The following is a 21,902-nucleotide window of genomic DNA, read 5'->3' on the forward strand; positions in this document are numbered from 1 at the left end:
ATGAGGATTTTGTAAAACAAGTAGTTGTTATTTATCAAGTGTTTTGAATTCGTTTGCCATCAGATACACGCAAGAGTTTCTGTTTCACACGTTTTGAAGCTGGTAAATGCTCCGTACCCAAACCACTGAACACCACCAAAGCCAAATGCTGCTGCAGTCTGCTGCCGGGCGAGGGCTGGGGCGACCCCTGTGACCTGTGCCCGCGAGAGAGTGAGGGTGAGTCACACACTCACACTAAATGGGCTCATACTATGGACTTCTGTTGTAGTTAAATCAACCCCTAAAAGGAAACGTTTTGCGTTTGCCTTTTTTAATTAAGACACATTATTTGCTTTATTTTTCTAATTGAGGACAGCCCCATTCAAATAATATATTTTAGCTTATTTTTAATTTTATTGATGTATTTTCATCGTCTTTTCTGCCAATTTGGAACGCCTGATTCCCACTGCTTAGTAGGTCCTCGTGGTGGCGCGGTTACTCGCTTCAATCCGGGTGGCGGAGGACGAGTCTCAGTTGCCTCCACTTCTGAGACCGTCAATTCGCGCATCTGATCACGTGACTTGTTGTGCATGACACCGCGGAGACTCACAGCATGTGGAGGCTCATGCTACTCTCCACAATCCACACACAACTCACCACACGCTCCATTGAGAGAACCACTAATCACCACCACGAGGAGGTTACCCCATGTGACTGTACCCTCCCTAGCAACCGGGACAATTTGGTTGCCTAGGAGACCAGGCCGGAGTAACTCAGTACACCCTGGATTCACACTCGAGACTCCAGGGGTGATAGTCAGCGTCAATACTCGCTGAGATACCCAGACCCCAATTTTAGCTTATTTTTAAGATTTATGCATTTTAATTTAAAATTAATTAAAAGTGTAATTATTATTTTTTTTTTTTATAGATTTAACATATATTTCTATATTCTGTGTGTGTATATGTATATATATTTATTTATTTATTTATTTTTTAAAGATTACTTTAATTTTATTATGAAATTGAAATGTGTAAATTCTAAAAATATATTTATTTCGCAAACCATAAATCGCATATTTAATTTGTATTTTTTTTAAATAAAGACAATGATCATTATTACACAATAACCTCAACACAAACTCTTTTAAATTTGAGCTATTTTTATACTTAATTTTTATCTAAATTATACAAAATAAATTATAAGGAGTGGTGGTGGCGTAGTGGTCTAAAGCACATAACTGGTAATCAGAAGGTCACTGGTTTGAGCCCCACAGCCAACACCATTGTGACCTTGAGTAAGGCACTTAACTCCAGGTTGCTCCGGGGGGATTGTCCCTGTAATAAGTGCACTGTAAGTCACTTTGGATAAAAGCATCTGCCAAATGCATAAATGTAAATACAAAATTTGAAATTCTCTTTATTATCATTAAAAATATCCATTTAATTTAATCTGAACATACATGCACATATAAGATGCTTGATGTTGTGTGTATTTATGTAATAAAAATGTATCTAAATTATAAAAAAGTTATAAATTGCCTTCATTAATAATCATAATAATATTTTACTTTATAAATACTTTATAAAACGGTTGTATTCGTTAACATGATTTAATGCATACGGTATCATGAACCAACAATAAATAATGAATAAATATCAAAATATTATTATTTCATGATGCATTTATTAATGTTAACATGCACTAACTCATTTATAACATTAAAAGTATGAAATGTTGAATTAAACATGAACAAATATGAATGCAAGTATTGTTGTTAGATAATGTATCTGTTCGATAATAAAATCTGTTGCCAGAAATTTACCATAAAAAATACGATGACCATGTTTCAGGCTTTACGGGACGTCAATTTTGATACACATGATACACGAACCTTCTGGAACTATAAACATCTCCGTATTAATTTAATATATATTATTAATACACATGTAGAAAAACACAAAACACCATCATGTGACACGTGTAAAATAATGCAATAAACATGAACTAAACTACGTCAAATGTAACACAGAACAATAATAATAAATAACCAATAATATTACATTTCATTTACAATATAAACATTTGCACACTTAATCAGGAAATGCATCTGCGATGTCTCCATTCAGTCTGTGTTTCAAATGTCAGAGTATCTTTTGTGGGTTTGACATCTTTTCTCCATTCTCTCTTCAACGGCAGCTGCGTATATCACTTTGTGTCCCTACGGCCATGAAGCCGTCCCGGGACCTGGAGACATGGGACGTGAAGGTGAGAAAACCATCTGCAGTCCTGTCATCTAAAGTTCATCACTACTGACCCGGATAATAATGTCCTCTCTGTCTGCACAGACATGAACGAGTGTGTTGAAAACCCGGGAATCTGCAGTAACGGCTTGTGCATCAATACTGACGGCTCGTTCCGCTGCGAGTGTCCGTTTGGATATAACCTGGACTTCACGGGCATCAACTGCGTGGGTGAGTTGTCGTTAAAACACGAAGTACATTTTAGTAAAATGTTGAAATGAGAGTGAAAATGATGTACGGAGTGACAAAATTGCAGCCAATCAGCACATTTTGGTGTTTAATATACAGTTATGTGGAGCAGAACTTTTGACCAATCAGATTTCATTGTGGGCAGAGCTACCATTGAAACCAATAACCAACTACATATCTTGTGGCACTTAACTGGTTTGTTTTAAGAACGGATAATCAACGTGAAATCAAAACAGACTATGTGCCTCTTCCATACACGTTTTTGGTCTTATTGTGAACAATTCTTCAATGTTTGCTATTCTAAAGAAAAAAATATAATAACTTTCTCCACCTCTGAAGCAACTTCTTATCTTTAATAAATAAAATCAATAAATTATCCACAATGCAGACAACAACAACCGGCATTCGCCACTAAGTGGCGGTGATGTCACCACGGCGCTTGTGCCAGGCTGTGTGCACCTTGAGGCCACGTGAAGAGTCGAAAGCCCGCTGGCAGGAGGTCACGGGGTAGACCCAGATGCCACGGGTCGACTGACTGAGATGACTGGCTGATGAACCACCTGTGCCCACTACTGTGCCAACTTGCTGTGCTTTAGCCGTCCGGCGCGCCGCTCATTGTTGTGAGCGTCGCTCCTCTGGCCTCCGTTGTTGTTGGAGGGCGACTGCCCCCAACTGCCCAGTAGCGTCCTTTAAAAGCCTCCTCCAAAGAGGCCGATCTTGACACCGTTGGTACCAGTCAGCGGCAAGTCCACTCAGCTCCACATCCTCCTGTACTACATCACTCCATCTCTCCAGCCCGTGCTGTGCCCGTTTAGCCCCCTCAATCCAGCCGAATAAAAGCTGTTTAGGCATGCGGTGGCCGGGCATGTGGGCTACATGGCCTAGCCAACGCAACCTTGCCTGACGGAGGAGCTCACCGATGGGACTTTGTCCAGATCTTTCAAGGCTTTGCGAGTTCCTCACACAATCCAGCCTGGTTAAACCCAGGATGGATCGTAGCCAGGCCAGCCTAAATGTTTCTAACCGGCGAAGATGTTCCATTAACGGGGTCCATGTTTCACAAGCATAGAGAAGGGAGGCTCTGGCGGTCCGAGGGAGTTGTACTCAGAACCGTCATATCCTGCCGTAGATAGGAGGCAGGGGCGAGGAGCCTCCATGCAGGACGGGACACAACAGGTGGTGGTGGGGTGGAGGAGGTTGCCGTGTTAGCACACTGAATCAGCAATGTGATTGATGAGCAGACTTATAAAGCAACAGCTTACATGTGATTGGCTGGGAGTTACCCTGCTAATGGTGCGATGATGTGCAGCTGCTAGTCTTCCCGCTAGAACTACACTGTGCGTACATTTATGAAACTAAAATGAGTTGCGAAAGCGGTATCGTGTCGATTGTTTCGTGTGGTTGAGACGTGGCGTAACAGTTAAACCTTGATTATGACACTATATTTAGTTTGCAATAGGTGTAGGTTTAAAATACATTAGGTTGTTATAGCGTTATATAAAAGCATTATACAAATGAATAAATAAAAATATACGTTTGTTATGAAGATTACCACCAGCACATTTAAATCGCAAATCTTGGTCTAATAGTCCATTTTCCTTTTCACAGATACGGATGAATGCTCCATCGGGAATCCTTGTGGAAATGGCACTTGTACGAATGTTCAGGGTGGATTTGAGTGCTCATGTCAGGAGGGTTTTGAACCCGGACCCATGATGACCTGTGAAGGTGAGTTCAAGACAGATGAAATTAGGGTTGTGGCTTATAAGCAAAATCTTATATCACTATATATATATTGCTATTGACCGAAACTGTGACAATATCACAATATACACATTTTAATGGAAAGGTTATTCATAATTAACTGAAGAAATTATGAAAGGACCTTTTGACTAAAAGTAATGTCTGAAGTAGGCCGATGTACAGTGTCGACAATGTAAGAGCTGTTGAATTTAAAGCTAATTATAAATACTACTGATTAACTTTAAACCACACCTTAAATTTAACCCTAAAGGAAAACATGTAGCATTTGCATTTTTGAATTAAAAGCACATAATTTGCTTTATTTATGTTTTTTTTTGGTGAGGTAGCTTGGTGGTAAACGCGCTGGCTACCACCCCTGGGGTTCGCTAATTCGCTAGTTCAAATCCAGGGTGTGCTGAGTGACTCCAGCCAGGTCTCCTAAGCAACCAAATTGGCCCGGTTGCTAGGGAGGGTAGAGTCACATGGGGTAACCTTCTCGTGGTCACTATTATGTGGTACTTGCTCTCGGTGGGGCGCGTGGCGGGTTGTGTGTGGATGTCGCGGAGAATAGCGTGAAGCCTTCACGCATGCTAGGTCTCCATGGCGACATGCTCAACAAGCCACATGATAAGATGCGCGGATTGACGTTCTCAGACGCGGAGGCAACTGGGATTCGTCCTCCGCCACCCGGATTGAGGCGAGTCACTACACGTCCACGAGGACTTAGAGCGCATTGGGAATTGGGCGTTCCACATTGGGAGAAAAAGGGACAAAATCCACCAAAAAGTCCCCACAGTCCAAAAAAAAATATTTGAGCCTATTTTTAAGATCTACACATTTCAATTTCCATCCATCCATCTTCAACCGCTTATCCGAAGTCGGGTCGCGGGGGCAGCTGCTCCAGCAGGGGGCCCCAAACTTCCCTATCCCGAGCCACATTAACCAGCTCTGACTGGGGGACCCTGACGTGTTCCCAGGCCAGTGTGGAGATGTAATCTCTCCACCTAATCCTGGGTCTTCCCCGAGGCCTTCTCCCAGCTATACGTGCCTGAAACACCTCCCTAGGGAGGCACCCAGATGCCCAAAACATTTCAATTTCATAACATTAAATTGTGTAATTTTTTACTTAATTAAATGAATAAAACCTAAAATATTATTTGTATTTTATTATTATATTTTGTTTATCATTTATACATTTTTCATAATCTTTTGGATGCATTTTCTGTCTTCAGACATCAACGAGTGCGCGGTGAACCCCCTCCTCTGTGCTTTCCGCTGCGTTAACACCTTTGGCTCGTACGAGTGCATGTGCCCTACGGGATACGTGCTGCGCGATGACAACCGCATGTGTCGAGGTGAGAATCTGTCGCCCATCTTTCTCTTCTGGGCATCTTTGACATTACTGTCCTCAATATTAGATGAATAGTTCACCCAATAATGAGATTGTTCATGCTGCTCTTTTCCAAAGGAATAGTTTGGATGAACTATTCTTTAGTGTTCCTCATTCAATGTTGTACTATCTTATGAGGTGCTGAAAGTGCATTCACTAAATGATGTTTTTATATACAGTATATTGAGTGCGCACAACACTATAAGGAATCCGGTATGTGAATATTTCTCTCTCCAGATCAGGACGAGTGTGCTGAAGGGATTGATGACTGTGAGTCCAGAGGCATGGCCTGCAAGAACCAGATCGGCACCTTCATGTGTATCTGTCCGCCAGGCATGACCCGACGCCCCGATGGAGAGGGCTGCATGGGTGAGAATCCTGTCTGTGTGCAGGTGTGAGTGTATCTGGCAAATGAGATGTACTAAAGAAAGAGTCATCAACAGAATATACAGTAATTCATAGAGAACAACAAACCAGACAACAAAGTGTATAGTATTATTTCAAAGAGTGCTGTTGATTTAACGCGTTCATTCAAGCTTGATGTACCACCTTGATGCAGTAGGGAGCAGTCAGCACTACAGGCAACACGCCTCGTCAAACCAACGTCATCACAGCCTTTCACAAACAACCTTTTGCGCTCCGAGACAACCAAACCGAGCACAGAATGGAGGGATCTCGAGACGTGATTTTAAACTTTTCAAACGGCATATACTGTATCTTGACAGCGCTCATGACTAGAGACACTGAAAACAAGTGAAACGCGATGCAACCGAAGACCTTCCAAAAGTGTCCGTTTGACGTATGGTCTTTCAAAGTGCACTCTTTTAAGCGAAAGACACGTTTGACACGTGCACTACGGCTACTTTGTGATACTTTATTAGCATGCATGTGTGCGGATGTCGTTCAAAGACACGAACTGTCCGTATGTCTTGAAAAAGTACTCTTCATGCGGACAATCCGCGCATACTGTGCTGGTGACGAAATTTGCATAGCGGCACACAAAAAACAGAAGTATACTTTGGCCTTAAGTAACTTGGTATAAAAGTGTCTGCCTGATGCATAAATGTATTGTACTATGGTGGAAACTATAGTTAGCATGCTAGTTTACAAGGGCACTCTTCCTATAACCTCATATGCTAAAGCATGTGATGTAACCTCAACATTCACTGTACAGTATATTGTGTGCTTTAATATTTACATTAGCATAAGCTCTCTTTCTCCTCTGCATGACACCTCGGCAGACCTCAATGAGTGCCGCGCTAAGCCTGGAATCTGTAAGAATGGCCGCTGTGTCAACACGGTGGGCAGTTACCGCTGTGAATGTAACGAGGGTTTCGAGCCAAGCACAACGGGCACAGAATGCATGGGTAAGATCGACTGGCCGATGCACATTAATGGACACATGTACCCACTGTTACAAACACTGATATATGCACACTAGACAACACAGTACACACTCAGACATGTCCTGAATGTACGTTAGCATCTTACCTCATCGCAAACGTTGTCGTTCGCAGATAACAGGAAGGGCTTCTGTTTCACTGAGGTTTTGCAGACGATGTGCCAGCAGTCTTCCACCAACCGCAACACCGTTACCAAGTCAGAGTGCTGCTGTAATGTCGGGCGCGGCTGGGGTTCACAGTGTGAGCTGTGCCCGCTGCCTGGCACAGTACAGTACAAGAAGATGTGCCCACTCGGACCAGGATACACCACTGATGGCAGAGGTTTGACGTTTCAGACTGAATATTACTTTTGAATGTCTTTAGAGAAAATTACTGGTGATGTTTGTCATATTTAGACACATTTCATGATGTGCAAGCAGGAAGTTCTGATATTTTAACATTTAGATTGTGTACTTTTTATTAAAAACATTATTTAAAAAGTATTTATTATGTTATGTTTATTATCAGCTTTTTAAAATATTAATATTAATGCATTTTATTTAAAAAAATACAGTTGATTTTAATATTTATATATAAAGCAAATGTTTTTAATGTGTAAACGTATTAAAAAACAATTTATAAAATGTCAGTTTTTATATCATGTTTAATTTAAGCTTTTTAATATATATTCATGCACTTTATTAAAGAAATTACAATTAGTAGTTTAGATCATTTAATTAAATTCAGGCATATATTTAGTAGAAACAGATATTTAAAATACAGTTTAATTTATTACTCTTAATGTTATATATAATTAAAATAAATAAAATCACAAATATATAAAAATGTTCATATTTATATATTTGCTTTGTTTAAAAGTTTTCTAGATGATTCGTTTTATTTTATTAAATTGAGGTCTTTGAATATGGATGTTTAAAATACAATTTAATATATTAATAATAATGTTTTATTAAAAAAAACATACTGTTTATTAAATAACTACTTTATTAAAAGTGGATATTTGAATATTTAAAAAAACATCAAATATTTACTTTTTTATGCTTTTTATATATTAATTATTATTATTATTATTATTATCAAAATATTTTTTTAATAAAGTTGAATAAATATATTTTATTATATTAAGGGAGGTGGCTGTGGCTCAGTTGGTAGAGCGGGTCGGCCACTAATCGCAGGGTTGGTGGTTCAAATCCCGGCCCACACGCCTCCACATGCCGAAGTGAAGTAAATATGGGCATTTCTTTGCTAACCATAATATATCTCTTTTTCAGATATCAATGAATGTGAGGTGATGCCCAACTTGTGTAAGAACGGTCAGTGTATGAACACTATCGGCTCTTTCCGCTGTCACTGTAACGTGGGTTACACCAATGACTTCACTAGCACCTCCTGTGTTGGTACGTTCTCCTCAATATAACCTTATTGGAAACAACTGACCAAACTTGCAATACCATTGTGTTCGATACATTATCACATGACATGCCTTTCTCATTGATGCTTTCCGGTTAGATGCGGACGAATGCGCTCAATCGCCCAAACCGTGTAACTTCCTGTGCAAGAACACAGAAGGCAGTTACCTGTGCTCGTGTCCCAGAGGATACATCCTACAGCCCGATGGGAAGACATGCAAAGGTTAGTACACTCTTAATGGGACGTGCATCGAAGCTTTGTGCTTGTTGTATTGGGATAAGATCGGCTTGCAAAGTTGCTCTCAGTAATAAAAACAGATCCTAATTGCCTCGCCTACATCTTCTAATTTGAAAAAAAATGCTCTTTTTCATTCCAGACTTGGACGAATGCTCAACCAAGCAACACAACTGTCAGTTCCTGTGCGTCAACACCATCGGTGGCTTTACCTGTAAATGCCCTGCGGGCTTCACGCAGCACCAGACCGCTTGCATAGGTGAATGATATGAACTCAAAACGCCCCGCTAACATGCCAAGCACAGAGTCGAAATATTTCAGCAGGTCATTTGGTGTTAAAACTGTCCTTCATCTCTCAGACAACAACGAATGCAGCGGTCAGCAAAGCGTGTGCGGTTCCAGCGCCTCCTGCCTCAACACGCCCGGCAGCTTCAACTGCGAGTGTCAGAAGGGCTATTCTCTGGATCAAACCGGGATGAACTGTGATGGTTTGTTTCTGTTTACCAATGTTTGGGAAGCTATTTTGAAACTGTAGCTTGTCAAGCTACTCATAATTTAAGGCAGTTTGACTGCAGTCAAGCTACTAGTCAGAAAACTCACAGGAAGCTGCTGAATACATTTATGCTAAATATGCATGCTGAGTGACTTCAGCCTGGTCTCCTAAGCAACCAAAATTGGCCCGGTTGCTAGGGAGGGTAGAGTCACATGGGGTAACCTCGTCATGGTCGCTAGAATGGGGTTCTCACTCTTGGTGGGGTGCGTGGTGAGTTGTGCGTGGATACCGCGGTGGATGGCGGGAAGCCTCCACACTCACTACGTCTCCGTGGCAACGTGCTCAACAAGTTGGTGGTCTCAGACATGGAGGCAGCTGGGATTCATCCTCCACCACCTGGATTGAGGCGAGTCACTACGCCACCACGAGGACTTAGAGCTCATATGGGGTGGCTGCTGTTCAGGTGGTAGAGCGGGTCGGCCGCTAATCGGCAGTGTTGGCGGTTCGAATCCCGGCCCACATGACTCTACAGGCCGAAGTGTCCTTGGGCAAGACACTGAACCCCAAGTTGCTCCCAATGGCAGGCTAGCGCCTTACATAGCAGCTCTGCCACCATTGGTGTATGTACAATGACATTTATTGACGTTTTGTTTTCTTGGTTTCGTACAGACGTCGACGAATGTGGAGGAAACCACCGTTGCCAGCACGGTTGCCAGAACATGTTGGGAGGATTTCGCTGTGGCTGCCCGCAGGGTTACGTTCAACACTACCAGTGGAACCAGTGTGTGGGTGCGTACACTGTTTACTAGTCAGCCTGGAAAGGAGTCCAATAGTTGGCGTGTCAATGTGAACATGGTGTAAAGGATGCACAATATGCTGTTCAACATCAGCGGTTTTTCTTTGTGAACGCAAAGCTTGTGCTATAAGTCCAAATAAGTCTAACTTCTTTAAGCTAGTCAGCTCAATTTCAACGTGTACACTAGTGGCTACGTGACTAGCAAGTAAGAAAAGGTGCAGCAGTTGTTAATCATGCATTTCGCATTTTTATGTCTCATTTCTTTCTACCCAGACGAGAATGAATGTTCCGGGAACCAGCTCTGCGGGATGGCGTCTTGCTACAACACATTGGGCAGCTATAAATGCGTGTGCCCGTCAGGTTTTGACTTTGAGGCCACGGCTGGCGGCTGCCAGGATGTTAATGAGTGCGCCCAGGGCAACAACCCCTGCAGCTACGGCTGCTCCAACACAGATGGAGGATACTTGTGCGGATGCCCCGGAGGCTTCTACCGAGCAGGACAAGGGTGAAAATTCAGTCGTCTAGTGTACAGATGGCCGCTTATCATACAAGACTGTTCTTATTTGTCCATCGCAACATAATAGGAAATGGTATAACTTTTTATGGTTCCTTTCCCAGGCACTGCATCACTGGTGTTGGTTTCCAGGGTCAGTTTGCTGCGGAGGGAGAAGTCGACGAAGACGCCCTCTCACCGGAGGCCTGCTATGAATGCAAGATTAATGGTGACCATGGAAAGAAAGGCCGTCATAGGCGTAATGCTGGTGATAATGAGCTCAAGGTACTTTTGCGCATTGTCAATCTTGCTTTGGTCGCGTTTGCGATCACTATGGCACGTTCTAAATAAGGTTGACGCTCCTTGTCTGAAAGCTTAATCTCGTTCAGTACAGAGTTTGGTTATTTACTGGAGTGACAACCTCATTTATGGCCCAATTCCCAATTTGTTGTCACTACGAAACTTTACGATGTTACGATGGCCGGCAGCCATATCAACCTGCAGCTCTTGCCTGGTTGCCCACTATAGCTAAGCAGGGTTGAGCCTGGCCAGTACCTGGATGGGAGACCTCCTGGGGAAAACCAAGTTTGCTGCTGGAAGTGGTATTAGGGAGGCCAGCAGGGGGTGCTCACACTGTGGGGATCCTAATGCCCCAGTATAGTGACGGGGACACTATACTGTTAAACCGTCTTTTGGATGAGACGTTAAACCGAGGTCCTGACGCTCTGTGGTCATTAAAAATACCAGGGCACTTCTCGTAAAGAGTAGGGGTATAACCCCGGTGTCCTAGCCAAATTCCCCCCATTGGCCCCTATCTATCATGGCCTCCTAATAATCTCCATCCCTGAATTGGCTACATCACTCTACCATCTCCTCTCCGCCAATAGCTTGTGTGTGGTGGGCGTTCTGGATCACTATGGCTGCCGTCGCATCATCCAGGTGGATGCTGCACACTGGTGGTGGTTGAGGAGATTCCCCCTATACTATGTAAAGTGCTTTGAGTGCCTAGAAAGCGCTATATAAATGTAAGGAATTATTATTATTATTACTTGGCCTATAAAAGCCTTCAAAAGTTTGATTCTTCCAACTGTACCTCTTAGGAGACGGTGAGCATGGCCAGCGTGGATGTTCAGACCTCCATCCCCATGAACCTGAGCCTGGCACAGCTGCAGAACAAGGAACCCCTGCTGGAGCTGCTTCCTGCACTGGAACCCCTCGAGCACCATGTGCGCTACATCATAACGCACGGCAACCAGGGTGAACACTTCCGCCTTCTGGAGCGCCGCGACGGGAAGAGCGTTCTGCGGTTGGGTCGGAAGCCACCAGGCCCTGGCTTGTACCACCTGGAAATCGCCAGCTTTCCATTGTTCGGTCCACGCAAACTTCAGCAACTGGAGGACCAACATGACAGCGATTACCTTGTGGGCGAGATCGGCGACGCACTGCGCATCAAGCTGCACATCCACCTGCACTGAGACTGCCTGAAACCTAACCCCTTGACCCCAGGCCCTTTACCGGAGGGCATTAGCTCTGAGAAACTGTGTCCATTTAAAACTAGTTTTTGTTTTGCTTTGTATTTGACGCCCTTTTCCACCAACCACCACTGAATTCATTGTTTTCATTGACTGTAGTCAGGTTTGGTGGAATACGTACAAACACCACCTTAAGTTGACAGGCATGCTTTAGCACTATCGTTAGCCGTTAGCATTAGCACCCACTTTTAACAGACAACAATGACGTATTTGTTGTAAGGGCTATTATGTTTTAATATGGTTGTTGCAGTTGTAAACTGTCAAAACTATTATGAAATGACATTTCACAGTCTTTAGTGCACATAGAAACATTGCAGTATATAGACATACCAATTATGAATTTTCAATCACCTCGTCGTAACTCGTGCTGGGGTCAAAAGGTATTCCATTCAGTATTTAGCGTCATTCGTCAAGTATTGTACTGTTTTTGAAGAAACACAAAGGACTGCAGCAACTACCACATTTGTTCAGGTTTTAACAAGAGTTCGAAAACTCTTGAGACAGCGTAGCATATGATTCTTGAAGCTCAAACGTGATTTTGGGGGCTTTCTGGAGTGTTGTCACGAGCTGCCACATTGTGTTACCTCATTTCACACATACACAAGGACACATACATACAGCATGTTGGACAGGAGTGGTGCTAAAGGCTTAACATTTGCACTGAACCTGCTACGAATGCTGAATACAGTGTATTTAATCAGGGAAATGGCGATTAATGTCCAAAGGGTTTTCAAATATGCATGCAATCTAGCACCCCCCCAAAAAAAGTTGCATTTGCATTTATGCTTTTGCTACGTTTGAGTTTCTTCTCCATACGTGTGTGCCTAGAGAGCTTCGTATTTGACCAAGGCACACTTTACAAACCGAGCACATGCAAATGGGGGTATGCCTGATGGGTACACCAACCAGCAGCCATTTTTGATTGCAGCTGGAGTCAAGCCATCCTCCAAATACACTCCAGATGTGGACATACGAACACAATTTTCCAACCTGTGTGGAAGCTACAGCCAACCCTCATTAATTTTCGCAGTATTCAAGGAAACATGGTGCTAAAATTCCAACTTACGCTGTACTACGAAAATGCTCGATTCGTTGATTGCAAACGTGTTATTTTTTTTAACGGTCTCGTTTTTTTTTTATTTTGTGATTGTCTTCTGTACTGTCTCAATGCTGAAAGAAAAAATCAATATTATCGGAATGCTTGTTAAAAAATTAAATTGTATATTTTAAAGTGAAATGTAGATTTTGTTTGTTCGTTTTGCGTTCTTGACCGTCAAGACGGACGAACCAAATATTTACTTGTAAACGTGCGATAAATAGCCTTTAAATGCCATTGACTGTTTTTCTCTGAAGAAAACGAAAGGACAATTCATCCTTAAGTAACTGTCACCGAGGGCACTACGTGACAGACGCCACTGTTTACATGAGGTTGTCCTTCAAGCAACGTTAGAATAATACAGTTTGTTGCGACGACCATCAACAACGTCCTGCGTTCAATCTTCAGGACATTTGATTTACGCGAGTAACTTGGTGCTAAAATTACGAAATTGCTTTTCGAACATCAAGGTAACTGCACTGTACAACAGACAGAGCTATATTTATGCATAACCATTTGTCTAACATGGGAACTTTGTACACTTTCATATCTTTTTTTTATTTTATTTTTTGATGCCACTAGATATTAGCGAACAAATGTGCATGACTGTACTATATTTCAAATATCAGAAGCAAACTTGAAATTATTGACCAAAGAAAGAGGACTTGAGAAATATAGAGAAATCTGAACAAGTTTTTATTTTATTTTTACAAGCCATAAAAAGGTCCATATTGGGGAAAACCACCCTTTACACTCTTCCGGATAATTCCCAATGCATTGTTTTTATACTGCCAAAAAAAATCCCATTTTCCATTGGATCCATCCATCTGTCATTCACACAAGATTTGTAAACATCTGAAATATCTGGCAATAAAACAACGTGGGTTATATTTTTAAACCTTTGTCTTGCCATTCTTTGTCTGCGGTGTATTTTTAGCAACGTTAAGGAGATTTAACGAGTGTATTGAAGTAGAAATGGCGTATTGATCTTGGGAAGGTAGAAGGCATCTGCTCCAGTACATTTTGTCCACTGAGGATTTTGGGGATTTCGTTTTTACTTCAAGGAATTGCACCAGCTTAACAATAATGAATTAGGAACATATCCAATCTACTTACAAAACTCACAAAGCAATGCCGGTTCCTCCATGCAATAATCTTGGTGCATTACCTATAACACTCTTGGTACATCCGTCTTATTAGAAGACAACACGTTGGCGAAAGGGAACTCCAAATCTGAGTCTGGATACAAAAATAAAGTATTTCTGTTGCGTCTAATTCTCATTACTTCACAAGAGTTTCAGAAAGCTTGGCAGATTGGCAAACAACCAATAACATGAACATTCAAGAGATAAGAAATATGGCTTGTGTACGTTTAGTAAAAGGAGACACAGGACAGGAAAGAACCAACGAACAACATTACAAGGAATGACATTCAGTTCAGAAGTCTTAAAGGGTTTTTTGCTCCGTAAACACAACCTAGGGAGCACAAATCCAGAACGTCCTCCGAAATATAAAGCACAAAGTTCAGAATGGGTCTGTCCAAGGCACAATGCCGGACCGCTGACAAACTTCCAACAATGCTGAAGGTTTCCTTAAAGATGTATTTAGTGTAAAATAATTTCTGTTCAAAATCATGCTTAATAGTCAAGAATTATACCTAAATGACCTTAATCAGGGTAGATGGCATATTTCATTTGACACATAAAAAAATACATTTCATTCATTGGGCATCATTAATGAAACACAAGCAAAATTACATTTTACGCAACTCATTTGTAAAACCATTCTTATTATCACATTAAATTCAACGCAACAATTTAAGTGATGCGACAGCACTAACCGAACGAATTTGCGTAATTCGTTCATAAAACCATTCTTGCATAAACTGTCACATTCAGTACAATGTGGCAATTTATGCAACGCGACAACACAAACAGTTGTTTAAAAATTCTTTAAAGTCATTCTTACATAAATTGTTACATTTAATTTAATGAAACTATTTAAATAATGTGATGACACGAACAGAAGGAATGAGTAAATTGTTTGTAAACCAATTCTTAAATAAATTGTCATTCAATTCACTACGACTGCAATAACCGAACGAATTAGCGCAAATCTTTCTAAAATCATATTAACATAAACTCACATTAAAATTAACGCAACAATATAAGTAATGCGACAGCAATAACCAAACAAATTTGCGTAAATCGTTCTAAATCCATATTAACATAAACTGTCACATTAAAATTAACACAACAATTGAAGTAATGCGACAGCACTAACCGAACGAATTTGCGTAAATCTTTCTAAAACTATATTAACATAAACTGTCACATTAAAATTAAAGCAACAATTTAAGTAATGCGACAGCACTAACCGAACAAATTTGCGTAAATCGTTCTAAAACCATATTAACATAAACTGTCATATTAAAATTAACGCAACAATTGAAGTAATGCGACAGCAATAACCGAACAAATTTGCGTAAATCGTTCAAAAACGATATTAACATAAACTGTCACATTAAAATTAACGCAACAATTTAAGTAATGCGACAGCAATAACCGAACAAATTTGCGTAAATCGTTCAAAAACCATATTAACATAAACTGTCACATTAAATTCAATGCAACAATTTAAGTAATGCGACAGCACTAACCGAACAAATTTGCGTAAATCGTTCAAAAACCATATTAACATAAACTGTCACATTAAAATTAACGCAACAATATAAGTAATGCGACAGCACTAAACGAACAAATTTGCGTAAATCATTCTAAAACCATATTAACATAAACTGTCACATTAAAATTAACGCAACAATATAAGTAATGCGACAGCACTAACCGAACAAATTTGCGTAAATCGTTCAAAAACCATATTAACATAAACTGTCACATTAAAATTAACGCAACAATATAAGTAATGCGACAGCACTAAACGAACAAATTTGCGTAAATCATTCTAAAACCATATTAACATAAACTGTCACATTAAAATTAACGCAACAATATAAGTAATGCGACAGCACTAACCGAACAAATTTGCGTAAATCGTTCAAAAACCATATTAACATAAACTGTCACATTAAATTTAACGCAACAATTAAAGTAATGCGACAGCACTAACCGAACAAATTTGCGTAAATCGTTCAAAAACCATAGTAACATAAACTGTCACATTAAATTCAATGCAACAATTTAAGTAATGCTAGACAGCAACTAACGTCACTTGAACAAATATATGCACGTAGACAATCGTATCATTCTAAAACCATATTAACATAAACTGTCACATTAAAATTAACGCAACAATATAAGTAATGCGACAGCACTAACCGAACAAATTTGCGTAAATCGTTCAAAAACCATATTAACATAAACTGTCACATTAAAATTAACGCAACAATATAAGTAATGCGACAGCACTAACCGAACAAATTTACGTAAATCGTTCTAAAACCATATTAACATAAACTGTCACATTAAAATTAACGCAACAATATAAGTAATGCGACAGCACTAACCGAACAAATTTGCGTAAATCGTTCAAAAACCATATTAACATAAACTGTCACATTAAATTTAACGCAACAATTAAAGTAATGCGACAGCACTAACCGAACAAATTTACGTAAATCGTTCAAAAACCATAGTAACATAAACTGTCACATTAAATTTAACGCAACAATTTAAGTAATGCGACAGCACTAACCGAACAAATTTGCGTAAATCGTTCAAAAACCATATTAACATAAACTGTCACATTAAAATTAACGCAACAATATAAGTAATGCGACAGCACTAACCGAACAAATTTGCGTAAATTGTTCAAAAACCATATTAACATAAACTGTCACATTAAAATTAACGCAACAACTGAAGTAATGCGACAGCACTAACCGAACAAATTTGCGTAAATTGTTCAAAAACCATATTAACATAAACTGTCACATTAAAATTAACACAAAAATGTAAGTAATGCGACAGCACTAAACGAACAAATTTGCATAAATTGTTTGTAAAACAATTCTCATGTAAATTGTCACATTCAATTCACCGCATAAGTTAATGCGACAATAAAAACAGAACGATATACAAATAAACCATTCGGACGTAAATTGTCCAATACAACGCAATTCGGCCATTAATATAAAGCGACAATACAAACAGAACAAAATTGTGTAAATCATTTATAAAACCACCAATTGTCACATTCAATTAAAAACTTTTAATTACTGGCTAACCGAAGAACAACACAGCCCGTTGAACAATGTACTCCATTTGTGCCACGTTAAAGACGCCGTTGACCTCGGATTAAAGTTCGGAGGGGAGTTAAAATCTTGTAACATCAAACTCAATTATCTACAGTAATTATGAGATATCAACAGTGGATCACCTAGAAACTGAGAAGTGTAGTCGCAGTTCACAGCGAGTATTGTGCAGGTCTGCTTGAATTTTACAGTACGTGATGCTCCACATAATTTCATTCTAGATGTTGGTCTAGAACAGCCAGAGTTTGTGACTGATTTAATCTTTTTATTTAATTCTAGACGAAGGTTTTGTGCCCCTGAGGAAACAGATAAAGCATCGGAAATCGATGACCCTGTTAATTCAGACATGGTGGGAAATTACATTTACGAATTCACCAGACAACAAAGCGAATTAAAAGAGAATTCAAGGTATACATGTTGTCAGTCTGTGTTTCCGGGGAATCTAATCCATGACCTTTGCGTTGTTAGTGCAATGCAGTACCAGTTAAAGTTGGCCCACAGATTGGGCTAAGGCAGAGGATTGGGGTTGTCTTTAGGCCCCTTGATTTTGCGACTACACCAGGGCGTAATCGAACTGGCCCCTCTCCAACCCATCCTTGTGATCGGTCCAAGAGGAGGCGGGCATTCGGCTGTAAGGGTCAAGCAAGATACGGAAGCATCGCACCAACAAAAAAATCAAAAACAGCATCAGGAGACCCACAAAAGCGAAGGCCGTCCTTTGCTCAGTATCTCCGCCAAGTGGTGGGCTGCTTGAGGCCCCTGAAAAAGAAGGTCCCTGCGAGAGCAGCTCATAGTCCAGCGTGGACACATCGCTCATCCTCCAGGGAGGGCGACGGCAGAATTTGCAAATTGTCTGAAGGGTAGGGTGAACGGAAAGGTTGGCCAGATTGGGACAGCGACCTCAAAGTGGACAGAAGTGGCCCTGGGAGCACACCCGTCCCTTGACTGCCAAACGGACACGTACACAATGACACAAGTGGAGAAATTCTGATGCGTCCAGGACCTTGCTGCTCCCAGAGGGGTTGAAACGACAAGCCTTTTTATTTTAGACCTGTCAAATCCAGTCTGATCTGCAACGTGTGCAGTGGGCTTAAGCCGCACGCTCGTTTTGTCCTGCTTGCTCTTCGTTGCAGGGATCGGGCTAATTGGTTCCGGCTAGGATATGGTTTGCAGGTGTTGTCCGTTCTCGATAGCGCTTCACGCCAAAGGAAACTACAACAAACTGTCCCAACAGCACATTTCCTATTTCAAGCTTGTGCTGAAAGTGTCAGAATGTAAGTGCACAAATTAAGATTGAACCTCTAATCAGATCAGCAGGGCACTAGATCAATATGCGAACCCGAGAGGCCACTGAGAGCCTTAAATAAGCCATTTGTCGAGGACCATAGTTTGATTAGCAGGCTGCTGTCACTCCAGGAGGTGTGCATTAGTTTGATGAGACCTGTTCTTTCTTGGTGCCCACGTATGTGTTTCCACAGAAAGAATGAAGAGAAAACGTCTTGTACGTTTGAAATGTGTAGATTTCAATGCCAGGATCAAATGTAGACAGCGTCAAAGAAATCACGCCTTCAGGACTTGTTGAAGCCACCTGCAGATGTTTTTGGCTTCTGTTCATCAGTTGTATCTTGTCGATGTCTGACTGTAAACACAAAACACACCCATATTAGACATTTAAGTTGGGTTAGTGGCATGACCATGAACTGTTGGAAGTAACACATCTTTGGATTTCACTGAAATTGTCCTTTTATCATGTTGTTGCATCAAAAGCAAAACCTCTTGGCTAACATGCTAACAAACTTGAATTTGAGATTAATCTAAATCTTCATTTGAACGATACTGATACTGATTTTGATTCTTTAAATCACAAGATTGGTGCTGCTCAGGGGTTCTCATAACATAGCTTGTGATTGACCAATCATAAGACAACTGGTCGAGCCGTTAACTCATCAGAAAAGAGAATAGATCGAAAATACACGAACAACGAGAATCTTAAAGATCACCCTTTATTCCGTCATTTTGGTACCTGCATGCACTTTGACAGATATGGATATGAGTCTGAACTAGTGTAGTCAAAATTACTGGTACTTCGGTACCAAGTTGATACTCAAATAAAGAAAGACGCGACTCTACTTTAAATGACCGACCGCTCAAACATTGGAAACTCCGCAGACATTAAGAAGCATTAACCTTGTATAAGATGACAGAACAGAGCACTAATCCACAGTCAAGCGCGTATTAAATGTAGACTGTATATTTATATAACTAAATCACAGCCTTTGCGCTTTAATCTCTTTATTTATATAGCATTTAAAACAACAGAGTTGACCAAAGTGCTTCACAGTAATAACATTATATAACAATATTTTAAATATTTGACCACATACACCAACACCAGTAATCTAAAATACAAACGCTCCTACATTTCATTTGGCAGACTCAAAGGACGGTATAAAGAGACGAGATTTCACACATGACTTATAAGTCTTCAATGATCACACTGGGACGTGTCGCGAGCGGTTTCTACGGTAAAGTAAAGCTACCAGCAAAAAACATACGTCATCATAAAAGCACAATAAGAAGAAATTGTGACAGAAATATATAGTGTTGTCACGGTTCCACAATTTCAATAGTCAATTCTCGATACCAATTTCGATACCACAGTTAAAATATGCTTATATGATAATGTGCTATTGAACACACACATTTAGCCTATTTAAAGTGTTTCTAAGCAGGGTCCTACTGAAATCTGTTTTATTTTCCCACCAAATATTCTTTCAAATTTCAAACTTCCTCAGAATTCCATGTTTTAAAGTTTAATTTCATTCCATTATCAAAATGGTGTAAAGTAACAAAGTAAAAAATAGATACATTTCTTATCAACACACCATTGCATTTTTAAACTAATTATTTTTTTCAGTCCAAAATTTGCTTTTATAAATTGCTTAATTTTTATTATTATTACAATCATTATTCATTAATCATTATTTATTATTATTGCTACAGTGTTACATTTTAATTATATAAAAATAACACTTCAGTGTGGATTAGTGCTCTGCTCTGTCATCTCATACAACACGAATTATTCTCATTGTCTCTGTCGAGTTTCTTCTTCTGCTTCACACATTTAAAGCTCATGCAGCTCATACAATTGCAGCATTTTGCAGTTTAATAATCACACTAGGACATATCACGATTTTAATTTGATTAGTTGTGCATTTTAGTGTAAAAGGAGCAACAGAACACACACTCAAATCAGTCGTGTATCAGTAAGATGGTGTGCGGGTACCGACGGTCCGTCCTCTGTATTACCGGTACTGTAGAAACACTGGTATCGTTATTTTAGTACCGGCTTGGTACCGAAGTACCGGTACTTTTGACAACACTAGAAATATATTACAACTGTATAGTAAAATTTTATTTTCGCTGTAATATTAATAATAATATATCACAAACAAGACTGTTGTTGAATAAAAGTTTAATAATAATTATTAAACTATACATAATAAATTATAGCACATTATCATATAAGCATATTTTAACTGTGGTATCGAAAATATCAGACTTAGAGTAAATGCAGCCTAATAGACAGGCCGCTGTCTAGTATGTTGTTAATATTAATAAAATGATCAAACAAAGTTGAACTACTATTGTTACATGTAATGACTTTGAAGGCTGACTTGAAAACGTTGTTTTTATTGGCTTTAATAAGTTTCTACGTTCATACTTTATTACTGACATTTTACTTGTCTTGCATAATTACATTGTTAGTATTTTGTTTGCGGTATCAAAAGTGGTGTTGATAATCGTCAAATTGCTTTCATATGTGAGCAAAATGGACATTAAAACTGAAATATAGGCTACACAAATTAATTGTAAAAGAATCGGAATTGAAACTGGGAATCTATTTTGAGACCCAGCCCTAATAAAATTATAATAAAATGTAAAAAATATAAATCCGTGTTCGGCCTTCGACTATAGGGGTGACTATATCATATCAAGGATTCAACGGTAAAAAAATCAGTGTGTTTATGTAAATCTGTTAATTATGCATTTGTCAGTGTTTATCACTTTAGAGAAGATAACCATGGGGCTGGGCTCTTTCACTTGGACCATTAAAGAACCAGCTAGCAACCACCCATAACACCCTAGCAACGGGCTAAAAAAACACTCTGAACACCTTGGCAACCTCAAAGCAACGCCCTGATAACCCTCTACTCTAGCATCAGCAGTTTTACAAAAGCAACAGAAAATGTAGGAGGAGGAGTGGTGGTGTAGTGGGCTACAGCACATAACTGGTAATCAGAAGGTTGCTGGTTTGATCCCCACAGCCGCCCCCATTGTGTCCTTGAGCAAGGCACTTAACTCCAGGTTGCTCCGGGGATTGTCCTTGTAATAAGTGCACTTTAAGTCGCTTTGGATAAAAGTGTTTGCCAAATGCATAAATGTAAATCTAAAAATGTAAATCTCATTTCGACGTGCTCGGCTGAACTTTTGGTGCATCCCTAATGTTTTCTTTAAACAGCCAAAATTTGAACTATTTTATAAACCGACAGCTTTCACATCATTAT

General features: G+C 39.9%; 1 protein-coding gene across 1 annotated transcript in view; it reads left to right on the forward strand.

Annotated features, from left to right (window-relative positions):
* Positions 1-13,959, forward strand: part of LOC127639564 (fibrillin-2-like) — an 80,134-nt gene extending 66,175 nt beyond the window's left edge. Inside the window, exons 50-65 of the mRNA XM_052121640.1 lie at positions 64-216; positions 2,179-2,247; positions 2,328-2,453; positions 4,080-4,199; positions 5,447-5,569; positions 5,842-5,973; positions 6,846-6,971; positions 7,122-7,328; positions 8,279-8,404; positions 8,517-8,639; positions 8,794-8,910; positions 9,011-9,139; positions 9,814-9,933; positions 10,214-10,445; positions 10,559-10,718; positions 11,534-13,959. Of these exons, the coding sequence (XP_051977600.1) occupies positions 64-216; positions 2,179-2,247; positions 2,328-2,453; positions 4,080-4,199; positions 5,447-5,569; positions 5,842-5,973; positions 6,846-6,971; positions 7,122-7,328; positions 8,279-8,404; positions 8,517-8,639; positions 8,794-8,910; positions 9,011-9,139; positions 9,814-9,933; positions 10,214-10,445; positions 10,559-10,718; positions 11,534-11,908 (2,438 nt within the window). The 3' untranslated portion in view covers positions 11,909-13,959. The remainder of the gene's footprint in view (positions 1-63; positions 217-2,178; positions 2,248-2,327; positions 2,454-4,079; positions 4,200-5,446; positions 5,570-5,841; positions 5,974-6,845; positions 6,972-7,121; positions 7,329-8,278; positions 8,405-8,516; positions 8,640-8,793; positions 8,911-9,010; positions 9,140-9,813; positions 9,934-10,213; positions 10,446-10,558; positions 10,719-11,533) is intronic.
* The last annotated feature ends 7,943 nt before the right edge of the window (positions 13,960-21,902 follow it).

The sequence above is a fragment of the Xyrauchen texanus genome, chromosome 48, assembly GCF_025860055.1.
Source record: "Xyrauchen texanus isolate HMW12.3.18 chromosome 48, RBS_HiC_50CHRs, whole genome shotgun sequence".
Lineage (NCBI taxonomy): Eukaryota > Metazoa > Chordata > Actinopteri > Cypriniformes > Catostomidae > Xyrauchen > Xyrauchen texanus.